A 27,223-nucleotide genomic window follows, 5' to 3' on the forward strand; every position below is an offset into this window, starting at 1 on the left:
CTTTATATGGTTAGAATATTAACCATTTGCTTATTATGTAGGTTATAAAAATATTTTCCAGTTTGCCATTTGTCATAGTATCTTTTCTCATTGAGAAATTAACATTTTTTTGTTTGTAATCATTTTTTTGGCAGGGGAGAGGGCTATACTTTCGAAGCCCTGTCCCATTCCAAGATTATATAGAATATTCTTCTATATTTTATTCGAGTACTTTTATCCTTTTATTTTTCACATGCACATTTTCAATGTATCTGCAATTAATTTAGTGCCTGGTGTCAGATGGCACTCACATGAGTTTTCTTCCCTGAACAGTTAACCAGTTTTTCCAAACCTATGTTTTGAATCATCCTTCCTTTTCTCACTTACAGACCATGCATCGGTGGGTGGGTGTTTGAATGCCCTTGTTTCCCTCATTAATCTGTTTAATCCTACATCAGGTTGAGACTTGATTGCTGTAGCTTCATAATATGTTTTAGTAGCAGTAAACACCCAAGGCCAATCCCCATTATTTTGCAAAATTTCCTCTGAAGTTATACACCCTAATTCTAGTCTGCCAGTGTTTTATCCTTACCTTTTTCACACACATATTTCACTATCAGAAATGACACCAGATCTAGAATAGTTTGTCCTCACCTCCTACTACCCATAATGAGCACGTTGGCCGGCCCATACTTCTCCTTGCTTTCCTCCTGGCCTCCCTGGTATTGTTAAGTCATCTAGCATTTTAGTTTCTGATTGTTACCGTTTTAAAACATTAGTTCTCTTATGTTGTAAGAATCATTTATTGCACTTAACTTCTCAATTATATTACCAGGAGTTAAGTGTGTAAAGATTTCTGGCTTCATTGCTTGTGAGCCTTTGGTTATCCCACATCGTCTCACTCTCGACGTCTTGATTTTGATTCATTTTTGTCTGGAGAGCTTTCTTGAGTAAATGGCCCCCAAAGGGTCTGTGGGTGGCATATTTTCTTAGTCTTGGTAAGTCTGACAACATTTGCCCTTTCCCTGAGTAGAGAATTCTAGCTAACCGTCTTTCTCCCCCCAGGAACCCGGGAGCTGCGCTCTGTCATCCCGGCATCCAGTGTTGTAACAAGTGCAATACTCACTCGATGCTCTAAAATGTCTTTCTTCTTTTTTTTTAAATTTATCGGGGTGACAATTGTTAGTGAAATTACACAGATTTCAGGTGTACAATTCTGTATCACATCATCTATAAATCCCATTGTGTGTTCACCACCCAGAGTCAGTTCTCCTTCCATCGCCGTATATTTGATCTAAAATTTCTTGATGGAAACAAGCAGCATTTCTCTTTCTGATCTTTGGAATTGAGAAATTTTCACCAGATTATTTCTAGTTGTTTGTTCTCTTTTGATAATTTTTTTTCCTGATACTAACTTTCTGAAGACTCAAGTCCTCCCTTAGTTCAGAGAGAAATTTTCTGTTAATTTTTGGAGTTGTTTATTTTCTATGTGTTCAATTCCTTAGTAATAATGGCACCTAATACTTATTGAATGTGCTTTACCCTTCTGCTATAAATATGTAATCTGCCCAACACTATTGTTATTATTTTATAGACGACAAAACAAAGGAGCAGCAAGGTTAAGAAACGAAGGAACAGGACCAGGCGTCTGGCTCCAGAGCCCACATTCTTAGCTACTACACTATACTCCCTGCTTGTCAAACTAACCCTCAGATCCAACCCCAACCCTGATCGTGGTACCCTTCAGTAAAAATCTGAGTGTTGACAGTGGGAGAAAACGTGGGGATACTAAAATGATGGAGGTGAAATCGATGGGGAGACTAAGGACCAGAGAGGAGATGGGATCCTCAGATATTCCCCAGTCAATTTAGAGTTGGGAATCTTCCCCTGCTTTCTTCCCCTCTGTTCAGCCACCTGCTCCAGCCTCTGTCCCTGGGACTCCTGCATGTCTCCTTGTGGATCTCCCTGTCTTGTCCCTTTTGTCACCTCTCTAAACAGCAGCCAAGATGACTCTTTCTAAGGAGCAAACCTGGTCACCTTCTCACTGAGGAATGTTTGTTGAATGACTGCAGGAGCGAACCAATAATTTCAGAGTGTCTATTGTATGTCAGACACTGTGCTAAGTACTGGTGATATGGTATGCATTAGTCAGGATTCTTCCAGTTGCGAGTGACAAGAACCCAACTCAAATTTATCTTCAGCCAGGAAATGGAATTTATGGGATTATGGAGGGTAACCTTCAGGCACAGCTGGGTTCAGGGCCTTGAGCAATATCACCAAGAATTGGCCTCACCCCCTTCATCTCTTGGTTCTGCCTAGTTATGTGTTGGCTCACTCCCTTAGTGGTGGCAGTATAGCTGCCAGAAGTAGCAAGGTTGTGGCCTCTGATTTGGTGGCCTGGGCTTAGGCCCAATAGTCTAGGCAGGGGGTGGACTTGGGGGAGTGTGTGAATGACCTGTGTCTAGAAGCCAAGGTCACAGGGCTGGCCTACACATATCTGAGTCAGTTGCTTTTTGCTGAACACTTCCCAGGAACTCGCGTAGTCAAGACACTGCCTGTCCTTGGAGCTGGCACAAGCACGGTGGGTCGAGGATTGTTCCCAAAAGCCTGGAGTCTCAGGCCAGTATGTGGCTGGTTGGGCTGGAGCCAGGAAGGGAGATGGTCACGGCTGTTGGCCATTCTGTGCTGCTGCAGGTGCCCAAGGTCAGGCTGAGGCTGCTGAGGTGACTGTGGCATGTGCCCCGGGCTGGAGGCAGAATCCAGCCAGTGACCGCTCTCAGGGCCAGCTTCCCAGGGGGCATTGTCTCCCGGCTCTGGCTGCATGTGAGCTACTTGCTATGGCTGGGAGATGCAGTCCCCATGCTCAGGTTGGGATTGTCCTTGCCGCCTAAAGTTGCCGAGGAAGAGGGAGATGGCAAGGGGAGTGACATTGTGGGAACCTGAGTTGGGGTCAGAGCATCCGGAGCACAGGCATTGGAGCTGTACTGCCTGTTTGCCATTACTTTTGCTATGTAACCTTCCTATACCTTAGTTTCCCCATCTGTGAAGTGGGGATAATGCTAGTAGCCTGTTGCTCAATAACTATTCATGATTATCAGCTATCAGTACATGCCAGGTACCCTGTTAGGCCCTCATCGGTTAGACCCCTGACAGATTATCGCATTTAACTTGACTCTTTACATCAACCTTCTCAAGGTAAATTTTGTCCTTTTACCGATGATCACAACGACAGCCCAACAACAATGCTCTTATTTATTGAGCACTTAACATGAGCCAGGCATTCCACACACCACCTCACTTAGTCCCCACAGGGCCCAGTGAGGCAGATGGTAGTTGAAGGGAAGGCGTCGGACTTGGATCACGGGACACTCCCGTGTGGTCTCATTTTAGAGCTAGAACTCTGAGGCTTGGAAGGGGAAGGGACATACCCTGGGTTCTGCAGATACAGGCCAGAATTCCTTGTGAGTTTGAACCTGAGGATACCAGCTCTGTCCCACCCCACCTCACCACGTGCAGCATGTTCCCCAAGACCTAGGCAAGTGCCACCAGGAAGAGCCAGCTGCAGGCCCTTAGCAGGCAGTGAGAGAATGTGGTGTTAGGGTCACAGAGGCCAGACTTGGCAGGACAGTCCCTGCTTGTCGCGTCAATGCCAGGGTCAGCCACGCCCAGCTTCCAAGGCAGATCCCGGAGCGGGCTGCTTCCTGTCGGTCTGCGTCTATAGTTCTGAGCACAGCCTTCAGCACATCGTAGGGATCCAGTGGGTATTAACATAACTAATAAATGTTTCTTGGCCGACTCTTCAGGGGGGAGAGCCTTTCAGCATGGAGTCTGCAGACGTCCAAACCAATGGGTCCAAGACCCATTGAGTAAAAGCCCAGAGCATCCTAAGTGGGTTAGCGGATTGGCAGCTTCAGAGCTTGGGCTGAGTGGGCGAATACAGTAATTTTACAGGGCAGCGCAGGGTCATCACCCTCTTCTGTAGCAGGCTGGGCAGGGGCAGAGCTCTGCGGAAGGAGGGCTGGTGTGTCCCGGCTCAGGCTTCCACGACCGCGGCCACCCAAGCACAGGCCTGGCCGTTTCATTGTCCAGGTGTAAGGAAAGCCTGAGCAGCGGCGGGTAGGGACTGGGCAGTCGTAGTCTGTCATAGGCTCTGGAATTCCTAGGACCACACCTCTCCCTGGCTCGTGCCCGGTTTCTGCCATAGCAGCATCCTCCTCCCCCCCACCCTGGAACAAAATCCCAGTGGACTTTGGATCAGAAGCCAGGATGAGGAAGTTCATTCGAGTTTTTGGCAGGTACCCTCCTGTTTTTGAGGAGGGCACTGCCAAGGCTCGGCCTCCCCCCGGTGGAGTGTGCAGGGGAAAGGTGGGTGGGTTTTCGTCTGTGCAGGGCTCACGACGAGATCTTGGAAACACAGGCCTGTGTGTACCATGCTTGATGAAGTGGAGACAGTGAGGAGGATGGTGCGGGCTACCGGAGAGCTGCCCGTCCAGGCTGTCTGGATTGTATCCTGCTGCTGCCACATCTCCCTAGGGCCCGTCTGGAGCCTGGGGGGCTTTCCCCACCAAACAGGAGGTGTACACACATTGGCTCCCACTGACCCTCCGTGGTCCCAGCCCTAGAAACGGCTGTCAGCGTGTCTGGACAGCGGGAAGTTTGTCTGCGTAATTGGGCGGTCCAGCCAGACAGCTTCTCAGTACAGCTGAGGAACTTGTCTGTTCTGTGGGCCGCCCTGTGCGGCACTGCAGGGCACAGTGGAAAGTGGCGTGGGCGTGGTCTGTACCAGCGCACTTGCTGATGTATGACCTTAAGCAGGTTTCCTAATCTTTCTATGCTCTGTGTACAGGTCTATAAAATGGGGACATTAGACATCAGATCTGATAGGGTTATGCAGATTTAATGAGTTAACAGCCAGGAAGTGCTTTGAATGGTGCTGACAGTAAGTGTTAAATCAGTGTTTGGGAAATAAAATGTGTGGATCAGTAAATAGGGCCCAGGCCCTGAGTGCCCAGGGGCCAATCCCTGTGGCCCACGGGCCACCTAGATCTTGCTGCTCCCTAGATCCCCATTCCTCCAATACTGAACAGCGCCATCATTTATGTAGTTCTGAGAAACACTGGCATGTGATGGAAGGAGCATGGCACTGCTCCCAGCCCTGCTACTCAGTCGCCCTGTTTCCTTGGTAAAGTCACTGTCTGTCTTTGGGCCTCAGTTTCACTGGCTATAAATGGGGGAATAGGAGTGAAAACTCTCCAGAGCCCACTGGCTGTCAGTCACTGCCCCAGCCTGCCCCAGGCTGTGTACCAGGAGAGCCCACCTGCTCCTCTCATTTGTGTCTGGAACTATGGGGAGGCAGAGGGCAGTGGCTGCCTGGGCTCCCCTGGGCTACATGCTCTCCTAGCCAGGCCTGGAGGTGCCTGCGCCTCGGGGCACTGACTGCTGTGCTCTTGGGGTCCAGGCCATTGATGAATGCATTCTAGATCTGTTCTGGACCCAGTGCCCTGGGCTGTCAGAGCTTCTCTGCCTATCGTGGCACAATGTCTAATTATGGACTCATTAGTCTGACTGTGTGGCTGACGTCTGTCTCCCTCACTGGACTGTCAGCCTTGAGTGCAGGGCCCAGTCCTCAGGGCCTAGCACCAGAGCCTGGCAACACTGTTTGTTGAATGAAAGAAGGTAAAGTCGGAGCTGCAACTCAAGGGCTCCTCTCATGTCAAGGAATCCTGTATTCAGGAGCTCCACCCTAAGAAATCTTATCCCAAGTACCAGAAATTCCTTCCTGGGTACCAGTCACCCGCACTGAAATTGGTCAGCCCTGTTGGAATTGGCTATCTCCTGACACTCACTTCCTTAGTTTCCCAGGACAGAGCGGGGGCCCTGCTTCCCAGGAGCCTTCAGGATGACAGCCTTCCATTCTGGAAGCTTCCTGCAAGGACTGCATTGGCTCTGCCCCCAGGGACAAGACAAAGCCTTGATTGGAGTTTGTAAGTGCCTGACTTGATAAGGGCTGTTCCAGTGATAAAGGACTTTTTTCTTATACTAGCCTGCATGTGTGCACTTCTATGTGTGAGAGAGACGGGAATACAGAGTCAGACAGACAGGGGCTGGGAGATAGGCAGAGACAGACATTCAGAGACCTTGAGACTAATATGGGGGGGGGGCAGAGGGACAGTGCTTCAGCCCAGGTTGGCCAAGGTGGGGTAGAGCGGGAAAGGAGCATGGGGCTCCCCTGCCTCATGTTTTCTGTGCCTACATTCATCCCAGGGTGCCTCCCACTCCAGTAGCAAGCATATTCAGGTTGAGGCTGGCTATGGGATGGGCACCCCCAACCTAGGCACAGCCCGGGGTGTGTTTGTTGACCTCAGGCAACCAACTGCAACAGACAGAGCCAGAGCACTGGACAGCTTTGTCCTGGCAAAGCAGCTTGCTGCCCTGGTGGGGCTGCACAGTGGCCAGGACCGGGCACCCTGGAGCAGGACCCACTGCTTCAATCCTGGCTCCACAGCCAACTAGCTGTGTGACTGTGGGCAACTTCCTCTGCCGTTCCATACCTCAGGTTCTGCATCTATAAATAGGGTAATAATAGTCCCTGCCTGACAAGGTGCTGATGGGGATTAAAGGAAATAATGAAGGCCAAGCTCTCAGAATCGAGCCTGGCACCGGCACCATCATGAATCCTCTGTTAATCCCACAGGTGGCCAGGTCAAAGGTTGTCAGCCCCAATGTGCAGATAAGGACGCTAAGGGTTAGAGGTGGGCAGGGACTTGTTCCGTGATACCCAGCCAATAAGTGCTGCAGCGGGAACTGGAACTGGGGATCCTCGCCTCCCAGCCCTGTGCTCTTTCCTCTGCCCCCCATGGTCTCTTGTTGGGGAATGTCTCTTTCACTGTAGCACTCACTCTTGGGCTGTTGTAATGTGCCATCAGATTGGGGGCAGGAAGCCCCAAGCTCCCTGTCTTATCTCTGATTCCCCAGAGTTTGGTACACAAAAGTGCTGAAGAAAACTGTGTGTCCGGCTCTGCACTGGATGGCGCTGCTGCTGGGAGGTGGCTGAAGCAGCCACTCCCCCACCCTGGGGGGGGTGGCATTCTCAGAGTCAGCCTGTGTTGGCTGCAGGACCCTGGGTTGAATTGCAGCCACCCACTGGGATGAGAGCAGCGTGGGGGTGGGGGTGTGACAGGGAAGCATCGGTGATTGGCTCTGTCCTGCTGGGAGCCGTGGCCAGCGGCTTTGCACTCACTGCCCCCGCAGGAAGAGCCCTCAGGATGTGAGTGGGGTGCAGCCAGCTCAGGATTCCAGTGCCAGGGGGTGCGGCTGTGAGCAATGGATGCCTCTCCCTCCAGAGCAGCACTTCTGGGGCTAGCCTGCGCCCTGGGGACGGGCAGCAAGGGAGCCAGGGCCCACGAGTGGGAGCGTGTGACCCCAGAGCTGGTGGGCACCCTCCAAGGCTGAAGAACGGGCTGGCTGAGGACTCTTCCTTGAGACATCCCGGACTCTTGCTTGGTGAAAGTGGCTTAGGCAATCACAGAGTTTTCTGTTTGATGGAAGAAAGAAATCCAGCCTCTCTCCAGAGTGGCGTCCGCCGGCTGGACAGGGTGTGTGTTTGGGAAGGGCGCTGGAGGAGGAGGAGGGAAAGCAGGAGGGCAAGGAGGCAGAGGAGGGGGGACGGGTGATGCAAGGGTTTTGAAAACGCTACCTAGACGTGGGAGGTGGAACCTGGTCATTCGGTTCTGCTTTTCCCAGCAGGTATCGCTCCCCTAGGGAACTTGGGTAAGTCCATAAATAGCTCTGCTGACACAAAGGAGCTCTGTCTGGAAGGCAGCCGCTTGACACGGCCGCCAGGAGCTGCCACCGACACGGCTGCCTGCCCGCCTGCCCGCCTGCCCGCCTGCGGGAGGAGCTGGGCAGAGACCCGGGCGGGCGGGCTGGCAGGAGCCACAGCCCTGAGTCGCCTGGGTCTCTGCAGGAGTGTGCTGGGTAGGTGCTCGGTGACAGGGTGTGTAGGTGGTGGGCTGGGGGTCTCTTGTCCAGGCTATCCCATGCCCCTGTTTCTATTGTTTCTTCCCCAGGGCAGCCATTGATGAGCATGTTGCAACCAAACCGTGTGTTCTGCTCTGAGATAGCTGTGTGTGTGTGTGTGTGTGTGTGTGTGTGTGTGTGTGTGTGTGTTTCAGGGGGTGGGGGTCCTGCAAGGAAGAGCATGCTTCCAGGCGGCTCTCCACTTCTAGGATGGTCAGCGGCTTTTCTTTCTGGGAGAAAGGAATGTTTGGTGACCAGAAGTCGGGACACTGCCTGGGGAGGGAGCGCTCAGCGAGCCGTGTTAGCGCTCATGTCAGGGATGCTGACCGCACAGCAGATACCAGGGATGGCTGCTCTTGCCTCCTAGCTCCCTGTCGGGGAATGACCTGGTCCTGGGGGATTGCCTCTGAGTCCCCGAGACTTCTGCTAAAATGTCCACTGGAAGCACAGCAGGGACACTCTGTCTCCTGAGCCCCTTGGGAAAGGCCCTGCACCTGCTCCTTGGCTCCAGCTGAGACCCATAACGACGAGGTAATGGCTAGGGACCCACTCACCCCACAGAGCCAGCTCCTGGGAGTGGGCAGAGGCCAATTCTTTTCTTAGCATAGAGGCCCCACGTCTCTACTCTTGTCCTGAAGTGTCCAGGAAGAGCCACTGTGCCCTGGGACCTCAGGGCTGTGGAAGAGCTTGGCTGGGGGGTGGGGCGCCTGTCCAAGTGCACCCAGCAGGTCTATGGCCAGGAACAAGATGGAGGACTTCTGCCTCCTGGAACAGGATATGTGGGTGCCATTACCCCAACCTGAGCTGTTTAATTCAGCTGTGAACCTGGCACTCCTGGCTTGAGATGCCTAGCTCAGTACAGGGCCACCAGGCCCCTCACTGAAAAGTTTCCACATCCTCAGGCTTGATGGCTGGGGCCGTACGGTTCCCCTCTCAAGATGGCTGGAGTGGGTATATCTCCTGGAAGGGAGGAGCTGCAGGGCCTGCCCCACCAATGCCTGCGGGATCCCAGCCAGGGCACTGCCACCATAGTCAGAGTTTCCACCCAGGGCCCCTGGAGTCCTCCATGCCCAGCCAAGGGACACCTCCCCTCTTCCCAGCCCTAGCACGTGGCATGGCTTAGCCCAGGGCGGACCTTTCAGGGAGCCAAGTTCCACAGCAGGGCTCACTCCAGGCCCTGCCTGGCATCTGAAGCAGCAGAGGGATGGTGAAGATGGAGGCAGCTGAGGCAAGTGGCCTGACCCCCTGGGGAGTCTCCAGGGCTCTGAACCAGGAATCGTGGAGGGGGCTTCTGATTATAAGTACTTGGTAGCAATGAAACCACCTACCATCAGCTTTCTTTACTTTACATGTTTTCCTGCTGTCTGGAAAGCCCATCTCCTCTTCAGGTTTTAATCCCTCCCAAACTCCCACGACTAGAGCAAATAGTCCAGTTAGAATCGGTTTATTGGTGGTGGTACCCATAGCGGTTGCTTCATGTCCTATTTACGTGAGATCTACGCCTTATTCTCCCCTTGGTCCCAAGGGCCTAGCCTGGGGCCCAGCGCATGGCAAGAAAGGCCTAGGATGGCTTTTCCTTGAGGATTAGCACTGAGGTCCAAGTCAGCTTTCTGCTCATCTCCTAGCTCTGCGTGGAAGAGAGTGAGCACGATCGACTTCACGGCCTAGCGAGAGTCCCTTCGGAGGCCCTACTTCTGCGTGTCTGGGTTGCTTCCATAGGGTCAAAGAGTTGGAGGGTAGAATTGACAGGAGGTGAGGAAGGGAGAATCTTGGCTTCAGCCTGGATAAGGCCACAGGGGGAGCCCACTTGGGCCATGCCGGGCTGCCGTGGTGGAGGGGCAGCCCTGGTTGGTTTGAATGCAGTGCTCATGGTCCTTTGCAGACCACAGTGGCTTGGAGCTCAGCTTGGGCCCCCTTTGGGTGATGCCAACCAGAGAGGAGGATCTCAGCCTGGGTCTCCCTGGCGACCCCAGCAGAGGCACACTGAGGAAGGCAGTGTTCATACCCAGCTGGGTTCCTGGGGGTCCTAAGAGCGCCTTTCCATTTGCTGTCCAAGGCCCGGGGGATAGTTGAGCCCCTTTGTCTCTGGACAGGTAAGGAACTGAGGCAGGAGAGAAAGGACTTGATTGAGGTCACCTGTGACTCAGCAGCACAGTGAAAGTTTCCACATCCTCAGGCTTTATGGCTGAGACTATCTGGTTCCCTCTCAAGATGGCTGGAGTGGGTGTATCTCCTGGAAGGGAGGAGCTGTGGGGACAGTGGGCACAAGACCCAGGTCTCAGCTCCCCAGCCCAGGTCTCTTCGTCACACCAACTAGATTACTCAGAGTACCTGGCTTTCGTCTTGGTGCTCCCTTTCCTTTGGACTCCCTAGGGACATGTTCCTTCCTAGGAAGTCTGGGCTTATGGGCTAGAGCCCGGCTCTCCTCTGGAAAAGCAGTGTGTGCAGTAGAGAAAGCCCTTGCTTGGCCAGTGGGCTGGAGACGAGGCATATTCTAGTCCTTGCTCATTGGAGGAGCTCAGGCAAATATGCTTTCTCCTCCTCTGGCTCAGTTTCCGCTTTGGAGCAACTAGGGACTGGACTGGGTATTGCCAAGCCCCTTTCAGCCATTGGATTCTTCAGTGTTCTGCAGACCCTCTCCCTTTCCTGGCTTCCGAGTCATTGATCACTTCTAGGGTCTGGCTCAGCAGGGAAGCAGCCCCCAACCTGTTACACAGGCCCTTCTGGTCAGAAGCCTTCTCATGCAGGCTGGAGCCCAGGCTGAGGCTGGGAGGTTTGTTGTTGTTTGTGGAGCCAGGCCGTTTCCAAGATGTCATTGCTCAGGGAGAGCCATCATTCCTCCCAGGGATAAACAAGGCTGCTTATGGTTCAGCCTGCTCAGCCCAGAGAGGCTGGAGCAACTCATAGTGGGCAAGCCAGGCCCAGCCCTAGGGAACCGCCACCTTCCCCTGCACATCCAGCTGCACCCAAGCATTGAGATTGGGGTGGGGGTGGGACAGGATTAGGGAGAAGGATGTTGGGGACACGAACCACTTGTGAGATCCAAGCTTCCAGGCACAGCGGAGAGGGGAAAGGTCCCAGGATACCCTTTTCCGTTGGCAATGGGCCCCAGTTATCACTCCAGGTATGCGGGTAGCTGCCAGCTGTGCCTCTGCTCCAGGTGCTCTGGGTTCTTCCCTCTCCCTGCCTGCCATGGGCCAGCTTGTTTGCACCTGACACTGTGGCTCAGGCTGCTGCCAGAGAACTGTCAGCGGCTCCCAACTTAGAAGGGTGTGTGTGTGTGTGTGTGTGTGTGTGTGTGTGTGTGTGTGTGTGTGTTCGGAACCCGGCATGCTTTCCCCACACATAGCCAGGGCCCTCTGTGGTATCCTCCTTCCCTCTCGGTGGGGTTAGACTCAGGCTAAGGGCAGAACTCAGACACTTGGGGGAGAGGCAGAGAAGAGCTGGGCAGAGCCTCTAGGAGCCACATGGCTGGCTGCAACGTTGAGAAAAGACTGGAGCTAGGGGGATAGACCGTGGGATGGAAGGTGGCGTGCTCCTGCCACTCCTCAAGTCGAGGGTTAGAACTGATGTCCATCCAGGACGTGGAAACCTTCACTGCTCAGACTTCAGTTAAGGAAGTTCCCAGTTGATCCAAAGAGCTGCTCTGCACTTGTCCTCTGCCTGTCTCTCTCCTTCCCCCGCTTAATATGCGTTTAATACCTACTGTGTACCATGCACCGCCAGGTATTGGAAGTATAGACATAAAAGGCCAATCTTTAATCTAGTGCCTGGATAGGCATGTAATGATGGTAACCACACAGCTATCTTTGATGGGGAGGCTTGGGAAGGGGGCTGGGAAGCTTGAGGAAGCCTCCATCCCAGGCTTGGAAGCCTCAGTGAAGCTTCCTACAGGAGATGAGGCTGAATCTGGCTGCGTAGACACTTGTCCATTGAAGGACCAGGTCTCTTTCCCGGTCTGTCCACCCCTCTGAGGTGTACACATGGTTCTTGCCCAGCCATAGAAATTGCCTGTGTGTGTATCCAGCCACATGTACCTTCTTATCCCTGGGAGGCCATGTGGTGTGTTATGTGTAGGTGCGTGGGCTCAGGGCGTGAGGACAGGCTCTCCCACTGTACAGATGCGTGCCCTTGGACAAGACACTGAACGTTTCCGAGCCTCCACTTCCTCGGGCACTGGCCCAACCTCATGGGGTTGAATGAGATGATGCGCGTGGCAGAGATGCTGGAAATGCGTCATGCCGGTGCAGGAGTGCAGTAGCACCTTACCTCACGGGGGTGTTATTGAGTGAGACGGAGGCTTGGCGTGGGGTCTGGTACACAGTGGGCATTCAGTACACAGGAGGTTGTGCAGCAGCTTGTCGCAAACGGGGTCAGTTGGAATGTGCTGTCAGAGACGTGTACGAAGGAAAGGGGCTCATGGAGGAAGGAGCCACAGCCTCAGCCAGCGGAGCAGGGGAGACACTGGGATGAGGGCTTTTGTCTGTTTTTAAAGTAAACTTTTAAATTGATGTATAACGTAGGTAACAAAAGATTAGAATTATATAGACCCTGAGTTTTCACAAAGTGGACATACCCTTCAGGTCAAGAAATAGAACATTCTAGTACCCCGGGAACCCCTACCTTTGTGTCCCCTTTTGGTCACTACTGCCTCAAAGGTAACCCCTTTCCTGGCTTCTCTCATTGATTAGTGTTGCCTGTTTCTGAACTTTGTACACTTGGACTTATTGAGGATGTATTCTTTTATGCTGACTTCTTTCAATCAGCATTTCAATGGTGAGATTCGTCCGTGTTATATGAAGTTTTTATTTTATTCATTCTCATTGCTGCATAGTATTTCATTGTGTGGCTATACCACAATTTATCCGTCCACTGTTGATGGATATTTGGGTTGTTTCCAGTTGGAGGTTATAATGAGTAGTGCTACTATGAATATTGTTGCACGTGTCTTTTGATGCACTATATATACTTTCCTGTTGGGCAAATACCTAAGGTTTGCAATCTCTGAGTCATAACATTGAATATAATTAGCTTTAGTAGAGACCATCATGTAATTTCCCAAAATGTGACGTCAGTATGGCCTCCTGGAGCAATGTCTGAGAATGCTTGCTGCTCCTTTTCTTTACCAATGTTATTGGCGTTAGATATGATGATATCTAATTGTGGTTTCATTTGCATTTCCTTGACGGCTAATGAGATCCTTTGCATATACTGATTGGCCATTTGCATAAGCTCTTTGTGGTGTGTCTGTTCAAGTCTTTCTCCCAGTTTTCCACTGGATTGTCTGATCTTTTTCTTATTGATTTGTGGGAGCTTCAAAATATTCTGGATAGTGTTCATTGTTGGATATACATTTTGTATATATCCCCTCCCACTCTGTGGCTTGCATTCTCATACTTGTGAGGGTGTCTTTGGAAGAAATTCTTAATTTAATGCCGTCCAACTCGTCAATCTTTTTCTTTATGGAGGGTGCTTTTAGAATCCTGTTTCTTTGTCTATTACAAGGTTATGGATATATTCTCCTATGTTATGGGCTAGAAGTTTAATTGTTTTATTTTTCATATTTAGATCTAAAATCCACTTGAAATAGATTCTTATGCACGGTGTAATGTAGAGGTAAAGACTTCTTTTCCCTGAGTGGATGTCCAATTTTTTTAAAAGGCTATTTTTTCTCACTGTAAGGCAGTATCACCTTTGTCAACACTCAAGGGGCAATACATGGGTCGGTGAGCTGTTCTGAAGAATGAGGAGAGTCTGCCAGGTAGACAAGGGAGGGCAGGGGGTGCCAGGCAGGAAGTACAGTGGGTACAGGTTTAGAGGTACCTGAGGGCAGAGTGTGTTTGGGGAAATACAAATACTGATGACCCTTGAACAACATGAGGGTTAGGGATGCCGACCCCTCTGCACAGTTGAAAATCCATGTATGACTTTTGACTCCCCCAAAAGTTAACAACTAATAGCTTACTGTGGACTGGAAACCTTACCAAAACATAAAGTCGATAACACGTGTTTTGTATGTTATATATATTATATACTGTATTCTCTCAATAAAGTAAGGTGGGGAAAAGAGCATGTTGTTAAGAAAATCATAAGGAAGAGAAAATACATTTAGACTATTTATTGAACACAAGTCACATGGACGTGGACCTGCACAGCCCATGGTGTTCAGGGGGCACCTGTAGTTCAGATTGGTTGGGGGAAGGAGAGGAAGAACGGGCTGGCAGAGAGGTCCGTCAGCAGAGGCAGAACTAGCAGGTAGTGATCTGGGACCATTCCAGAGGCATGGAGGGGTCGAAAGCTGGAGAGGAGCACAGTCAGGTCCGTGTGGGGGACATGGGAGAAAGTCCCATGACAGCAGGAGGACGGGAGGATGAGTTTGGAGCAGACTATAAACCCAGCCAAACCAGCCTCTGCTCCCACACTCTGCAGAGACAGAGCGTGTCTGCTTCGGGGCGACAGCGGTGGAGGCAGCAGCGTGCCTGGGGCCTTGGAGGGTGACCTTCCGTTACAGGACTGCAGCTAAGTCCAGTGGCCAGATGTTCACTCCATTGTCCCCAATGGAAGAGCCTGCCCTCCCGTGCCAGTGCCCCCAGCACTGCGTGCCCTGAAGGAGGAGATATTTAGGAACTGGGACAGACAGGCAAGGCCAAGGGATTTCTGGAAAGGGGGTGCTTTCTGCTTTTCCTGCCCTTGATGCAGTATACAAGGAGACCTTGGGGCCTGCAGGCTGGCTGAGACTCAGAGCTGCACAGACCCGCTCTGGAAGAGTGTGGCCCGGAGAAGGAAGTAACTTGGCCCAGTCCGCACGGTGAGCTAGGCTGCCCCAGACTAGGGGAAGCCGAGTCCTTCCGGGGCCTTTGGGATGGGCCTCGGTTTCCTCCCCTGACGTGTGCAGAGATACTAGTGCCCCCGGCTTGGGCTGTTGTTAGGGTCAGGATGGGTCAAGTGCCCCCTCCCAGTGGGACACGGGGGAGGAGGCTGATTGATGATGATGACGATGAGGCTGATAATTATGACTGCAGGAATTGTGAATGTTCATTGAACACCTACTATGTGCCGGCACCTTTATGTGGTGTGCTAGGCAGGCAGGAGAGTGAGTACAGTATTGTTTCCTCACCACACTGTGATGTAGGTACTTGCTACTTGTATCGCTCTTTTATAAATGAGGACATGGAGCCTTGAAGAGGTTAAGCAGCCTGGCCAAGGTGCCCGGAGCTGGGAGGTGGCAGAGCCAGGATGTGAACCCAGATTTTTCTGTCTCCACACCCCAGTTTTTCACCAGCAATAGGCTTCCCTCAACCAACTGGGCTCTGAAAGTACTCTCTGTTCTTTCAGCTGTTGCTTGGAGTTTAGCCGTAGATTTTGGGTTGGTGCCTGGTGCCCACCGTGACGGAGAGCCAGGCAGTGGAGAAGAAGGGCACAGTGAGCTGAGCTCGGTGTGTACCAGGCCCTGCCTCCCGCCCCTGGCAGCCCTAAGAAGGAGGCATCAGTGATTCGGCCACACATTAGGATTCAGCCCCAGGCCTGCCTGACTCCAAATCCTGGGCTCATGATCACAGAGCTATTTGTGCCCTTACCTGGGGTCCTCCAAGCTGGGCAGAGCTTTTTTGTTTGACCAACCTAGTGTAGACATCACAGAAAAACCACGCACTTCCGGCTCTGCCCATGAAGTGGTCCCCGGGAGGGACAGGTTGGGAAGGTCAGAGGTGTATGGTGACCCTCCCCACACCAGGTGAGTCGTGCATCTGCCTCTCGTTCTCCGCTGATTTGGGGTAAGAGTAGGGAGCCTGCATCTGGAACTGCTCACCACGCCTAGCGCAGTGCCTGGCCCAGTTAGGTGCTCGGTCAAGTCTTTTGATGGAAGGGAGGGAGGGAGTGAGGAAAGGTAAGCAAGGGGGCAGGAAAGGAGATCACGGTAGAAAGAGCAGGGTTTTGAAGCTGGGCAGATCATGGTTTCAATTCTGATTTCTCTACTTCCATGCTTTTTGATCTTGCAAGAGGGACTGGGGGGCAAAGTCCGAATCCCTTAGCATATCCATGCTTCTGCTCCATGGAACCACCTGTACTTCCTTGAATGTTCTATGCTGTCTCTGGCTTCGGCCTGGATAGCCTCTCCCATCCCTTTCCCCTCCAATTACCTCCTCCAAGAGCCATCCCAGTCTTTCCTGCTGCCTTTGTGCTTCCATATCTTCCCAGGGTGGTAGTGGGTGGGTGGATATTGCCTTGACCCCTTACCTGGTCCTCTCCCACAGGCCTAGTGCTTTCAGGGAAGGGAATGTGTCTTGCTACTGTTTGGCTCCCTGCACAGGCTCTGGCTCATGGCTGGAGCTCGGTAGGTATTTGCTGAGTAACTCTGGTGGTGGGGGTGAGTAAGCCAGAGACTCAGTCCTGATGAGCTGAAGCAGGGCCTGCCCAGGGCCACGAGAGAAGGGCAGGCCAGGCATTGGCAGGAGAGCAGAGAGCCCTCTAGCTAGGCCATCCCAGGGATCATTTAGCTGGGCTCCAAGGGGTGGGCAGGAAATAGGCTTGAGGAGATAGAGATAATAGGGAAATTTTTTCTCAGGCAGAGAAAGAGGGTGCCAGGTGAGGAGGGGAGTGGTGGAGCCCACAGGCGAACTGGTTCCCGAGCAGAGAGCCCAGGGGTGGGGCAGGAGAGGCCCAAAGGGCCAGGTGCTCTCCTGAGAGAAGCATTAATCACCACAGGGACAGGAAGAGGCGGGAAAGCCCCTGCTTTCACCTTTCATGCCTTTTGGATGAGAAGAGAGCCAGGGCTGTGGGGTAAGACTGAAGCAGTGGTGTCTGAGTGTGCAGAGAAGGAGCAGCTTGGCAAGGTGGTGACAGAGCATAGGACTGGAAATCCAGACACTGGGAGCTGCCTCCTCCTGCCCAGTGAAAGGCTGGGCATCCAGGGGGTTGGTGGGGCAGCCCAGCAGCTCCAAAGGCCAGGCCTGGGAGTATGTCCTTCTGGTTTAGCCAAGCGGTAGTGCCAAGAGCATGGAAGGCTTCTAAGAGGGGTTTCTTCTCTTCTCACACCTCAAGGGTTCCTCTTCTCTGCGTATTGGCTTTGTCCTGAGAGTTTCTGAACTGGGTGAGCTACTTCTCCTCTGAGCCTCAGTATTGCTTCCCATAGAATGGGTGCGCTCTCTCCTGAGCCCCTGTGGGACCCGTGAATTGTCCTGAGATCCTTTAGAGATAGAGAATTTTCAGTCTGCAGTCCAATCCCTCCTCACTCTCCTTCCTACTGAAGTTGGGCCTCTGTTTCTAGGGAACATGAATGGGTAGCTGACTCCAGCGGGCTTGCCAGCTCCCCATCCTGGGACAAGCACTGCTGAGGTCATGCCTCTTCTCACGGGCTTCCCGTTACAGAGGGAGCGCTGTGTGTTGGAACTGGTCCTGCACTAGGTTCTGTTCTGGATTCTGTCCCAATTCTGTGGTGTGACCTTGAGCATGTCACCTCCCTTCTCTGGGCCTTACCTCATCTGTTAACAGGGGCTGCTCCCCACAGTTGTCAGGAAAAAGTCAAGATGCCTGGGCCCTGCTTTTAGGCAATCTCACCCGGTGGGTCTGGAATGGAGCCCAGATAGAAGTATTTTTTAAATGCTCCACAGGTGTTTCTACAATGTTTCTCTCTGTTGAGAACCAGTAGTCTGTATCGGTGCTTTTCAAACTTTAATGTGCAAATTAATCACCTGGTATCTTGGTGAGATGCAGATTCTGATTCAGGAGGTGTGGGCTGAGGCCTAACATTATCTATTTCATGTGAGCTCCTGGTACAACTGCTGCTGGGTCACCGGCCACACTTAGAGAAGGAGGAGTCTAGACGGTCCTGTGAAGTTCATTGGATTCCCCATCCATCCATCCATCCATCCATCCATCCATCCACCCACCTATTCATTTATCATCGAACACTTAAGATGGGGAGTGGTGAGAGGTGAGGCTAGAGGGAGAAGAGAGCCCAGAATCTCCCAGGGCTACAGAACTCTGACTTTATCTGAAGGGCACTAGGGACTCACGTCAAGTTTTAAGCAGAGGAGTGACAGGGTCAGATCTGCCCTTAGAAGTCTCCCGTCACCTGGTGCAGGGAATGACCAGAGGGGTCTGGACCACCGCTGGGAGGTTGGCATCAATCCTGGTGGGAGATGACGGTGGTCTGGAGGGAGGTGGCAGTAGTAGAGACGGAGAGGGTGGAACGATGATTATTATTGTTTATAATTATTAATCTTTATTTTTTTAGAGCAGTTTTAGGAATTGAGAGAAAAGTACAGAGAGTTCCTGTAAACTCCCTATCCCCACGCATGCATGACCCCCCCCCCACAGTGGCATAATTCTTAAGAGTTTACAAGGGACAGTTGGGAGGATTTGATGATTGGCCGGGGCAGTAATAGTGAAGGAAAAGGAAGGGAGGAGAATACTCAGATGCCTGGTTTGGGCAATCAGTGGTGGCATCATGGGTACAGAGGCTCCGAGAGGAGAAAGGGACTCTGGGGAAGACCATGCATTGAGTGTGGGGCATGTTGAGTTGGGGGCACTGAAGGGACATCCAAGGGGAGGTCTCCGTCTCTATGCCTGGGCTCCAGCTACACAGGTGTCCTCTCTGTTCCACCAGGTGCGGACTTCCTGGCTCGGGGCCTTGGCATTCGTCTTTCCCTCCTAGTGCGCCCCTCCCGGCCCAGTGAGCAGATCTGGGCTGTGTCACTCCTCAGGGTGGCCTTTCGCACATGCCCCTTTCTTCTCCCTCACAGCACCTTACAGGTTTCCCTCCTGTGAGGCCCACAATTTGTATTCATTACTTGCTTCTGTGGGCAATGACTTGGTTCATGTCAGCCCTTCCTCCCCAGCCTGGGAGCGCCTCCAGGACAGGGATCGTGTCTTTCTTCTTCCCCTGTGTGTGCACAGAGCCTGGAACAGTGTTTGGGAGCAGCACTGTCCCACGGGTGCTGGGCAAACACTTGTCGATGGGACTGGACTCCGGAGGCAGGTCTGGGCTGGCAGTGAGGACTGAGATTCGGCAGCGGCCAGGTGGCGCAGTCGGTGACTGTGGCCTGGGGAAAGGATGGGTGACTGACAGAGTGTATAGGATGGACATGAGAGGGGGGCCAGGGACGGGTTCCAATAAAAAGGCTGTGACGGCATGGAGAAGGGGTCATCGGATCTGGCGGAAGAAATCCCAGGAGGGCGATAGAAAGCTGAGCTGTACTGTGATGGTTTGGCTGCCACTTCTGAGTGCCTTGTATGACAGCATGGTGTCCATCAGCCCGGCCACTCCTCCCACAGCACTGTGAGGAGCTATGTTGCTCCCCCGATGTGGCTAAGGAAACTGAGGCCCAGCGAGATTCCACCTGGGGCACCCAGCCAGTAGGTGTGAAGTCAGGGTCAGTATCCAGAGCCGGCAGCCTGGAGCAGGGTGGTGGCTCCAGTCTCTGGGTGTCAGGAACCCAGGCCAGAGCAGCTGGACCCGGCCTAGGATGAGGAGTTAAGTATTAGCGGAGCAGCTGGATTCCTGGAAGCCAGCATCGAGCCAGGGACCAAGAAGCCAGCCTCAGAGCATGCCAGACTTGAGGGAGCAACCCATCTCAAAAGGCACGCCTGGAGGTCAGATGCTGGACTGGAATCTGAGAGCCTCTTCCTTTCTCCAAGGACTTGCCAGTGCACAGAACACTTTCTTTCTGGGACTGGGGTCAGGAGACCTCCTCACCCCATTTTATGGCAGAGAAAACCAGAAGCAAATGATGGGGTGAGGATTATCGCCCAGGTCTTCTGGCTTTATGTTCGTGTTCTTTCTGTAAAATCCTAATTGTGTAAGGGCCAAATGGAGGCAAACCCCGGTTCACACCCCCCTCACCCCTCTGGCCCTCCCCTGCACCAAGCACAGGAAGTGGTTTTTGAGGGCACACGTGGAGTCCAGCATGTGTGATGGATGCCGTGAGTCATCTCAGAGTGACAGCTGCAGGTTGACTCTGGGGTCAGCAGACCTGGCTCCACATTTAGTAGCTGTGTGACATTGGGCAAGTCACTTCCACCCCCACTGCCCTCCCCAATCCCAATAGCAGGTGGGGGTCTGGAGCCAAGGAGACAGAGCTGGTGTGAGTAGGCGCTCTGATGTCACACCTGCCACCCTTCCCCAGCTTGTGCTGAGCCCTGGATTGGATTGGGGAGAGGATTTGATTAGTTCCTAAACAGCAGCTCCATTTAGACGGCCGGGTTCATTTCCTGTGTGCTTCCAGCAGGCGAGACATGGACAGAATTAACCCTGGTCCAGCCAAGCCAAAGAAGTGATGGATGCGAGAGACAGACTTCCCATAGGAAGGAGGCAGCCACACCCATGATTCCGGACCCAAGGCCCTGGGCAAACTGGCTGGTCTCTCTGGAGTGCCTTGGCTGGATTCTTGTCACCCCAATCAGCTGCCTGTCCCCAGCTACCTGAACTTCCTCCATCAGAACACTCACCACATTTGTTAAGACCAGTTGTGTAACCTCTATTGTTTTCTGCTTAACTGAAGGCAAGGATTGTGTCTGACTTGCCCTCTGTTTCCTCCCCGCCCCCCAGGGCCTCACTCAGTGCCTGGAGGATGAATGAACACGAGCGTGTACGCATGCATGTATGAATGCATGCATGTTCCGGTCCCCACCCCCACTCCCTGCGTACACTGCCCAGAGCATTTCATGTAGCGCCACTCTGCAAGTGTCATTCCCTTGCTCACAGGACAATCCCACGCCTGGCGTGTATTCTGTGACATGCTCTCATCTTTATCTTTTCCCCTGTTCTGATTCTCTGTTGCCACCCCTCTGACCAGATTTCTGAGGTTTTCCTGTATTTGCCTCAGAGGCCCCCTCCCCCTAAGCACCCACCCCAGCTTTCCCAGGAACATGAGCCTGACCAAACCTGCCTGAGCAGCCCGCCCAGGAGCACAGGACAGAACCAACGAGTCCTGGTCCTCGTTTGCTGGTGTCTGCTTGGGTGGGATGGGCCCAGGGTTGGCAGCGCTCAGCCTGCTCCCCTTCCCTCTAGACCCTTGGGGGCCCCAAACACTTGTGTATAAAGGTCCAAGGAAGCAGGGAGAGAGCCTCAGCCAGGAGATATGACTTCTCATACTGAATCACCCTCCGGTTTCCTAGGGGATTCCCTTAGCCTCTGGGACCTCAGTTTCCCCATCTTTAAAATAAGACGAGACGGATAATAGCCACCATTTCATCAAATGCTTCTTCTGGCCCTGTGGAGACTCACTCCTGTGAATCCACTGTGATATCATGGCTCTGCGTCTCCAAGAAGCTGGGAGGCTTGGCCAGAGTTGCACAGCTGGAAAGTGACATTGCAGGGATCAAAACCCAAGTGTGACTCAGGCATCTGAGCACCAAACTGCTGGGCCCTTCAGTCCTTGGTGGTTTCTCAGCTGCCCTCGGCAAGGGCCCTCTGGGGACAGCGGCACTTCCCCTCCTGGCTTTGTTTGATTTGGCCTCCGTTGAGGGCAAGATTGGCAGAGGCAGGCTGACTTGCATTTCTGGTTTTGGGTCTGCTGCTGCACTTTCCCGAGGGGTGGGCGGGCTCAGACGGGTGGCAGTCACCGCCTGGACAGGCCTAAGCCCCACCCCTACCCCCCAAGAAAGGGGAAATGAGGCCTGTTCTCCTCTCAGGGCCACTCTGTGCCAGGCCCCGAGGGCACCAATTGCTGCTTCCTTCCATGGTTCTTCCAGGTGGGGATGAGCGAAGGTGGGCGCCAGGGAGCTGGCTTGGGGCAGTTTGTTTTTCCTGAAGGAGAATGCTCCCTGGTGGGAGGGGCAGTGGGAGGGGAGCTGGGCTGCTCTGGGGACTGAGATTAGAAGTCAGCTGGGGAAGGAGTGAGAGGCCGGGGGCTCTAACCCCAGTCTGGCCCTGAGCAGGGCCTTTGGGCAGGTCCCTAGGTTACTGTCCAGTCTGGGCTCTCAGTCTTCCTGTCAGGTCAGTGCAGGGTTTCTCTGGCCACCTGGGAGTAGCCCGATGGGATGACATACAGCCCTTAGTTTCCAGATGAGATTTCTGGACTGGGGGGCCTGGCGTCACTGTCACCAAGTCTGATTCTGGGTATCTGACTGGGTTTGCTTCTAGGAGTCCATGGGATAGAGGTGCTGCTGTTTGAGGTCTGTGATCTCAGTATTTCCCTTTAATGCCATTCTTTAAAATCACCATGACTACCGTCACCAGATCCTGTTGAGAGATTTACACTTTATGGTATGTTCTCCTGCTTGTCACTTGGGCATATTGGTTGTCCCATTGACTAGGTGGGGACGCTGCAGCCCAGAGAGTTTAGAGACTGACTACCTGGGCCCACTGTGTGATTCCAGGTTGGCCCCTGCCCCTTTCTCCCCCTCTGTGCGCTGGGATTTGGGGTCACTGATGTTTCAGGGTGTGAGACTGTGAGGTCTTGGGGTCCTCGGGTAGTATCATCTCCCAGCTGCAGGCAGGAGTTCCAGGGCAGGGAGTCCGGGGGGTGAGTGGGCACCTGTGTTTGGCTGTGCCTTGGGAACCAGACCCTGGCATCATCCTAGAGTCCTCTGAGGTTTCCCTCCTTTGTTTAGCCACCTTCTCTGCTGCGGTGGGGGAAGGCTTTCACTTTCGTGCTCCCAGGCAGTGGCTCTTACCCACACTGTGCTTTCACATCCACTCTGGTGCTCCCAGATGCCAGCGTGACCCCTGACACGTGTGTGCAGCACCCTGCAGCTGCCCCAAGCGGTAGCTGGCCGCTTCCTCCCAGATGGGAGGTCTGGCTGGGGCTTCACCGTCACAGACTCTCGAGGGCTGAAAGGATTTCTCAGGTTCCAGCAGATCCTTTCAGTCTCTGGGTGGCTGTGCAGTAGTGGGTAAGTCCCTGCTCTTCGGCTCAGCTTTCTCATGTCAAGTGGGTGTTAAGGGTCTCTACAGCAAGCGCTCTTACCCTGTGTTCTGGGGCTATGTACCCCTGAAATTCCTGGCGTGTGTGTGTGTATTCTCATGGATCTGTAAGTTCCTGGGTATGTGTGGCATCTTTTTTTTCCATTAGTTCTGGTTGATTATGGCCTCTTCATGGATGAAACCAGGGCTCTAAACAGTGCTCGCACCAGCATGCCAAGTCCTTGACTCTAATGAGGGGCTCAGCCCAGGCCTGAGACTTGCTTCCCCCACGTGGCTGTGCCACTGTGGTCATTCTTCACCTTCTCTGAGCCCCAGTCTTCATGTGAGATAGCTGCTTTTCAAACTTCATCAACGATACTCTTCTTCCTCTTGCAAATGAAACGTGTAGAGACCCAGCAAACACTCAGGGTTCTGAGAGTTGTGTGCAAGGCAGAAAAATGCTTTCTTTTTCACGCGTGGAACTCCTGAGATTCCTCCCACCGCAGTCACTGGGTGGGTGATCCCTCAGGGAGGTAGCATGTGTCTGTGACATCTATTTAGTCCAGGGGTGGGCAATATTGAAGTTCTGGTTTCGTTCCAGTTTACTAGTGTCAGAAAGATGCTTAAACATCCAGAGCAAGTTCTTATTTGAATGACTCATTAGAATTGAAAACAAACAAACAAACAAAAAAACCAAAACCAAACTTTGGTTCAGGTAGAAGATGCCCTTTTGCTGGGTGCACGATTCTCCTGCTGAGTGATTGCTCTGGCTCGGGATTTGGTTTGGTTCTGGTCCATGAGGACAGACTGCCTGGTTTCTCCTTGACTCACAGGGTGGCCTACAGAGGGACCATGACACTTGCCTTGGAGGGCCACTAGGAAGATTATAGAAGAGGAGTTTCATCTGGCATGGCACTGGCACATAATAGAAGCCAAATAATGGTGTTACCTCCCTCTCCCCTAAATGACCAACCATGTTTTTGATGGGACAGAAGTTTCAAGCAAGGAGATAAGGCTGGGACCTCTGATACAGCAAAGCCAAAGGGGCTTTCAGGTTTCCATGTGGTGCTTCGGTTCTCAGACTGTGGGGTGCAGGGTGCAGGATGTGGGGTTCTGGCCCCTGCCTGAATTTGTTTCAGCCTCCGGGATGCTGGCTGGTACACAGTACCTAGCATCTCATAGCCTCCTCTTCTGAAACGTTTTTGTTTTCTCTTTGTTTTCCAGATGTTTGAATCAGAGGCGGATGAGAAGAAGGAGATGCCCTTGGAGGAAGGGAAGGGGCCAGGCGCCGAGGACGCTCCACACAGCAAGGACCCCTCTCCTGGCCAGGAGCCTCCCCCAGGACAAGACCTTTCACCCAACAAGGACTCCTTTTCTGTCCAGGAGCCTTCTCCTGGCCAAGAATCCCTGTCCAGCAAAGACTCACCTTCCTGCAAGGAGCCCCTGCCAGGCCAGGAACCCTCCCCAAGCAAGGGTTCCCCACCATGCCTGGAGCCCTCTGTGCCCTCAGACCTCCCTGCCAGCCAGGACCTCCCTGCCAGGCAAGAAGCCCCTCCCAGCCAGGACCTCCCTGCCAGCCAGGAACCCCCTGCCCAGGACCTTCCTCCGCGGCAAGACCTGCCCCCTGCCGAGGCAGCCGAGGCCCTCTCTGAGGAGACCGCAAACGCTGGGGACGCACCAGTACCTCCTGGGGACGCGCCCGTGGCCTGCAGGCCGGCCTTTGTGATCCCTGAGGTGCGGCTCGATCGGACCTTCAGCCAGAAGGCAGGGGCGGAGGGGGGGAGTTCCTGTGACGAGGGGGACGCAGACGAGGCCGAGGACGGCGACGAGGGCGATGCAGGGGAGGTAGACGACGACGAGGACACGAGTGATGACAACTACGGCGAGCGCAGCGAGGTCAAGCGCAGCAGCATGATTGAGACAGGCCAGGGTGCTGAGGGCGGCCTCTCGCTGCGCGTGCAGAACTCCCTGCGGCGCCGGACGCACAGTGAGGGCAGCCTGCTGCAGGAGGTCCGCGGGCCCTGCTTCGCCTCCGACACCACCTTGAACTGCTCAGATGGAGAGGGCACCACGTCCTCCTGGGCCCTGCCTTCGCCCCGCACCCTCAAGAAGGAACTGGGCCGCAACGGCGGCTCCATGCACCACCTTTCCCTCTTTTTCACAGGACACAGGAAGGTAAGAAGGCCAGGGGTGGAGGGGGAGTGGCTACACGAGACAGTGGGATGGGAGTGGGTCCGTGTCTGTAGGGAAGGAGCAATCATTTTGTCCCACCCCTGCTCTTTTCTAAGCCTTCTAATGAGCTCTTCCAATGCACCTTCTACCCATTTAACAGAGGACAAAACTGAGGCCCGGAGGGACCAAGAAGACAGAACCTGGATTTAAACACCTGATTTTATGACCCCAGATGCTGTGTTCTTATAGCTAAATAGCTAAGTTGTACTGGGGTTCCCCACAGGAATTAGAGTACGTGTGGCCAATCCAGGACATTGTGTATTTGGATCTAAAAGATCTCATAGTAGCTAGAGAAATAGTCACAATTTAGACTTGGTTCAGGCCTAGCTAGACGAAAAATCCATCAGCCAGCAACAGTGACAACACATATTTACTCTGTGCTGGCATTATTCGAAGCAATTTACGTTAAGTCACAACAGCTCTATGAAGTAGATAGTATTGTTGTTCCCTACAGATGAGGAAACTGAGGCACTGAGAGGTTATCTCCCTTGCACCCAGGTTGCATGGTTTATAAATGTCGGAACCAGAATTAGACTATGGCTCCAGGGCTGAAGCTCTTAACCATCATGCTATTTGCCTCCTGCAAATATTTATAAATAGAGGGGAAAAGTGTTTATTGACTTCTTGCTGTGTGCTCGGCTCTATGCTGTGTGGCCCAGCAGGGGCCCCAGAAATGTGTGAGGCTGCTCTCGGCCTGGGAGGAATGAGTTATCTATGTGGGCCAGGAAGGTGGCCTAACAGTGAAGGGCTTGCACCACGCCCTTGGAAGCCCACTAGCCAGCTCGAGTCTGGGTTCAGACCTTTACTTACTGTGTGGCCTTGGGTGAATCTCTCAGTTCCTCTGAGCCTTAGCGTCCCAGGGCGGTTGAAGAGGAACTGAAAGAGTCTGGTGCCTCATGTACTTGGTGCAGGTGCTATAGCGAGTGGGGTCGAGGTGCTAACCGCCAGGCCAGTGCAAGGTGTTGTCATGACAACTGTTGTGAGGCTAGGTGGGTGGGGGGTGGTCAGTGTCCATGGAGGGCAGCTGACCCTGGGAGCCCTGGGAGTTCAGGGGGGAGAGACCCCAGGGCCTAGAGCCTTCAGGGAAGGCTTCTGGAGAAAGATGCCCCTCAGCTTGACTTCAAAGTTTGAGCAGGTTTGGAATAAGCAGAGGATGAGGCAGGCATTCTGTGAAAGAGGGCATGACCTGGACAAAACTGTCCGTGGAAGCCAGTTTGACTAGAGCAGGGGAGTCCTAAAGTGCCGGGATGGCAGACGCGTGGCACTCCGGCTGCCGTTCCTGCCGTCAAACCCATGGCAGACGTGACTAATGGATTCCAGCACACTTCCCGGCTGGTTGGCACGTGGCCTCAGAAACCTTAGCTTTGCAGCCACTAGCGATGAGGCTGACTTGGCACTTGGACACCTGTGGAAAGGTAGTGGGGCCGGAAGGGCAGGCAGAGGCCCTGAAAAACTTTGGCCCAGGAACTGGAACCAAATCTCAAAGGAACTGGGACTGGATCTCATCTGAAACGTGTGGTTCTCAAACTTTGATGTTCTGAAATCACCAGGAGGCGGTTACTAGTGTATAGGTTTCTATGTCCCCAACCTCAGACTTCCGGTGTGCCCCTGCCCCCGAGATTGTGATGTTTTTCATGGTTTGAGTATCAACATCATAGACCATTTCTCCATGCAGCTGCAACAGGAGAGAGTCCAGACCTCTGGCCTACCCAGGTGAGGCCTCATGCTAACTGCTCTTCTCTGGACGGTGGCTGACATCCAGGGGCCCACCCCTGCCTTAGGCCTCCCAACCCTCATCCCCCACCAGGCCTTTCCAAGTTCTCTCCCCAACCCCCTTGCTCCAATTTAAATATTTTTATGTAGATAAATTCATACACATTCTAGTTCCCAAAATCAGTTGACTTCAGCTCCTATTTGGGGGCAGATACTCCCACCAGGAGGTCTAGCAGTCATGGACCAGCTCTCTCCAGCGTCAGCTTCCTTTTTTGGGTGCCCAGGGTGCCCACTCTCTTTTGGCCTGGCTCTTTCTTCCTTGGGCTTGAGTGACCGAGCTGGCAGGACCTCAGAGGCTGCCCCCAGCCCTCTGCTGGCTACCAGCCCTCGAGACCTTCACCATCATTCATATCCTGCTCCCTCCAGGCAGCTGGC

General features: G+C 53.2%; 1 protein-coding gene across 12 annotated transcripts in view; it reads left to right on the top strand.

Annotated features, from left to right (window-relative positions):
• Nucleotides 1–27,223, top strand: part of RGS3 (regulator of G protein signaling 3) — a 139,186-nt gene that overhangs the window by 100,920 nt on the left and 11,043 nt on the right. For 7 of the 12 annotated variants that reach the window (XM_081065281.1, XM_081065289.1, XM_081065290.1 and 4 more), the window contains one exon: nucleotides 24,068–25,018. In XM_081065281.1, the coding sequence (XP_080921407.1) occupies nucleotides 24,068–25,018 (951 nt within the window). The other 5 variants (XM_081065285.1, XM_081065283.1, XM_081065296.1 and 2 more) reach the window with 5 other exon arrangements.

This window comes from Rhinolophus hipposideros (assembly GCF_964194185.1).
Source record: "Rhinolophus hipposideros genome assembly, chromosome: 11".
In the NCBI taxonomy this organism is placed as follows: domain Eukaryota; kingdom Metazoa; phylum Chordata; class Mammalia; order Chiroptera; family Rhinolophidae; genus Rhinolophus; species Rhinolophus hipposideros.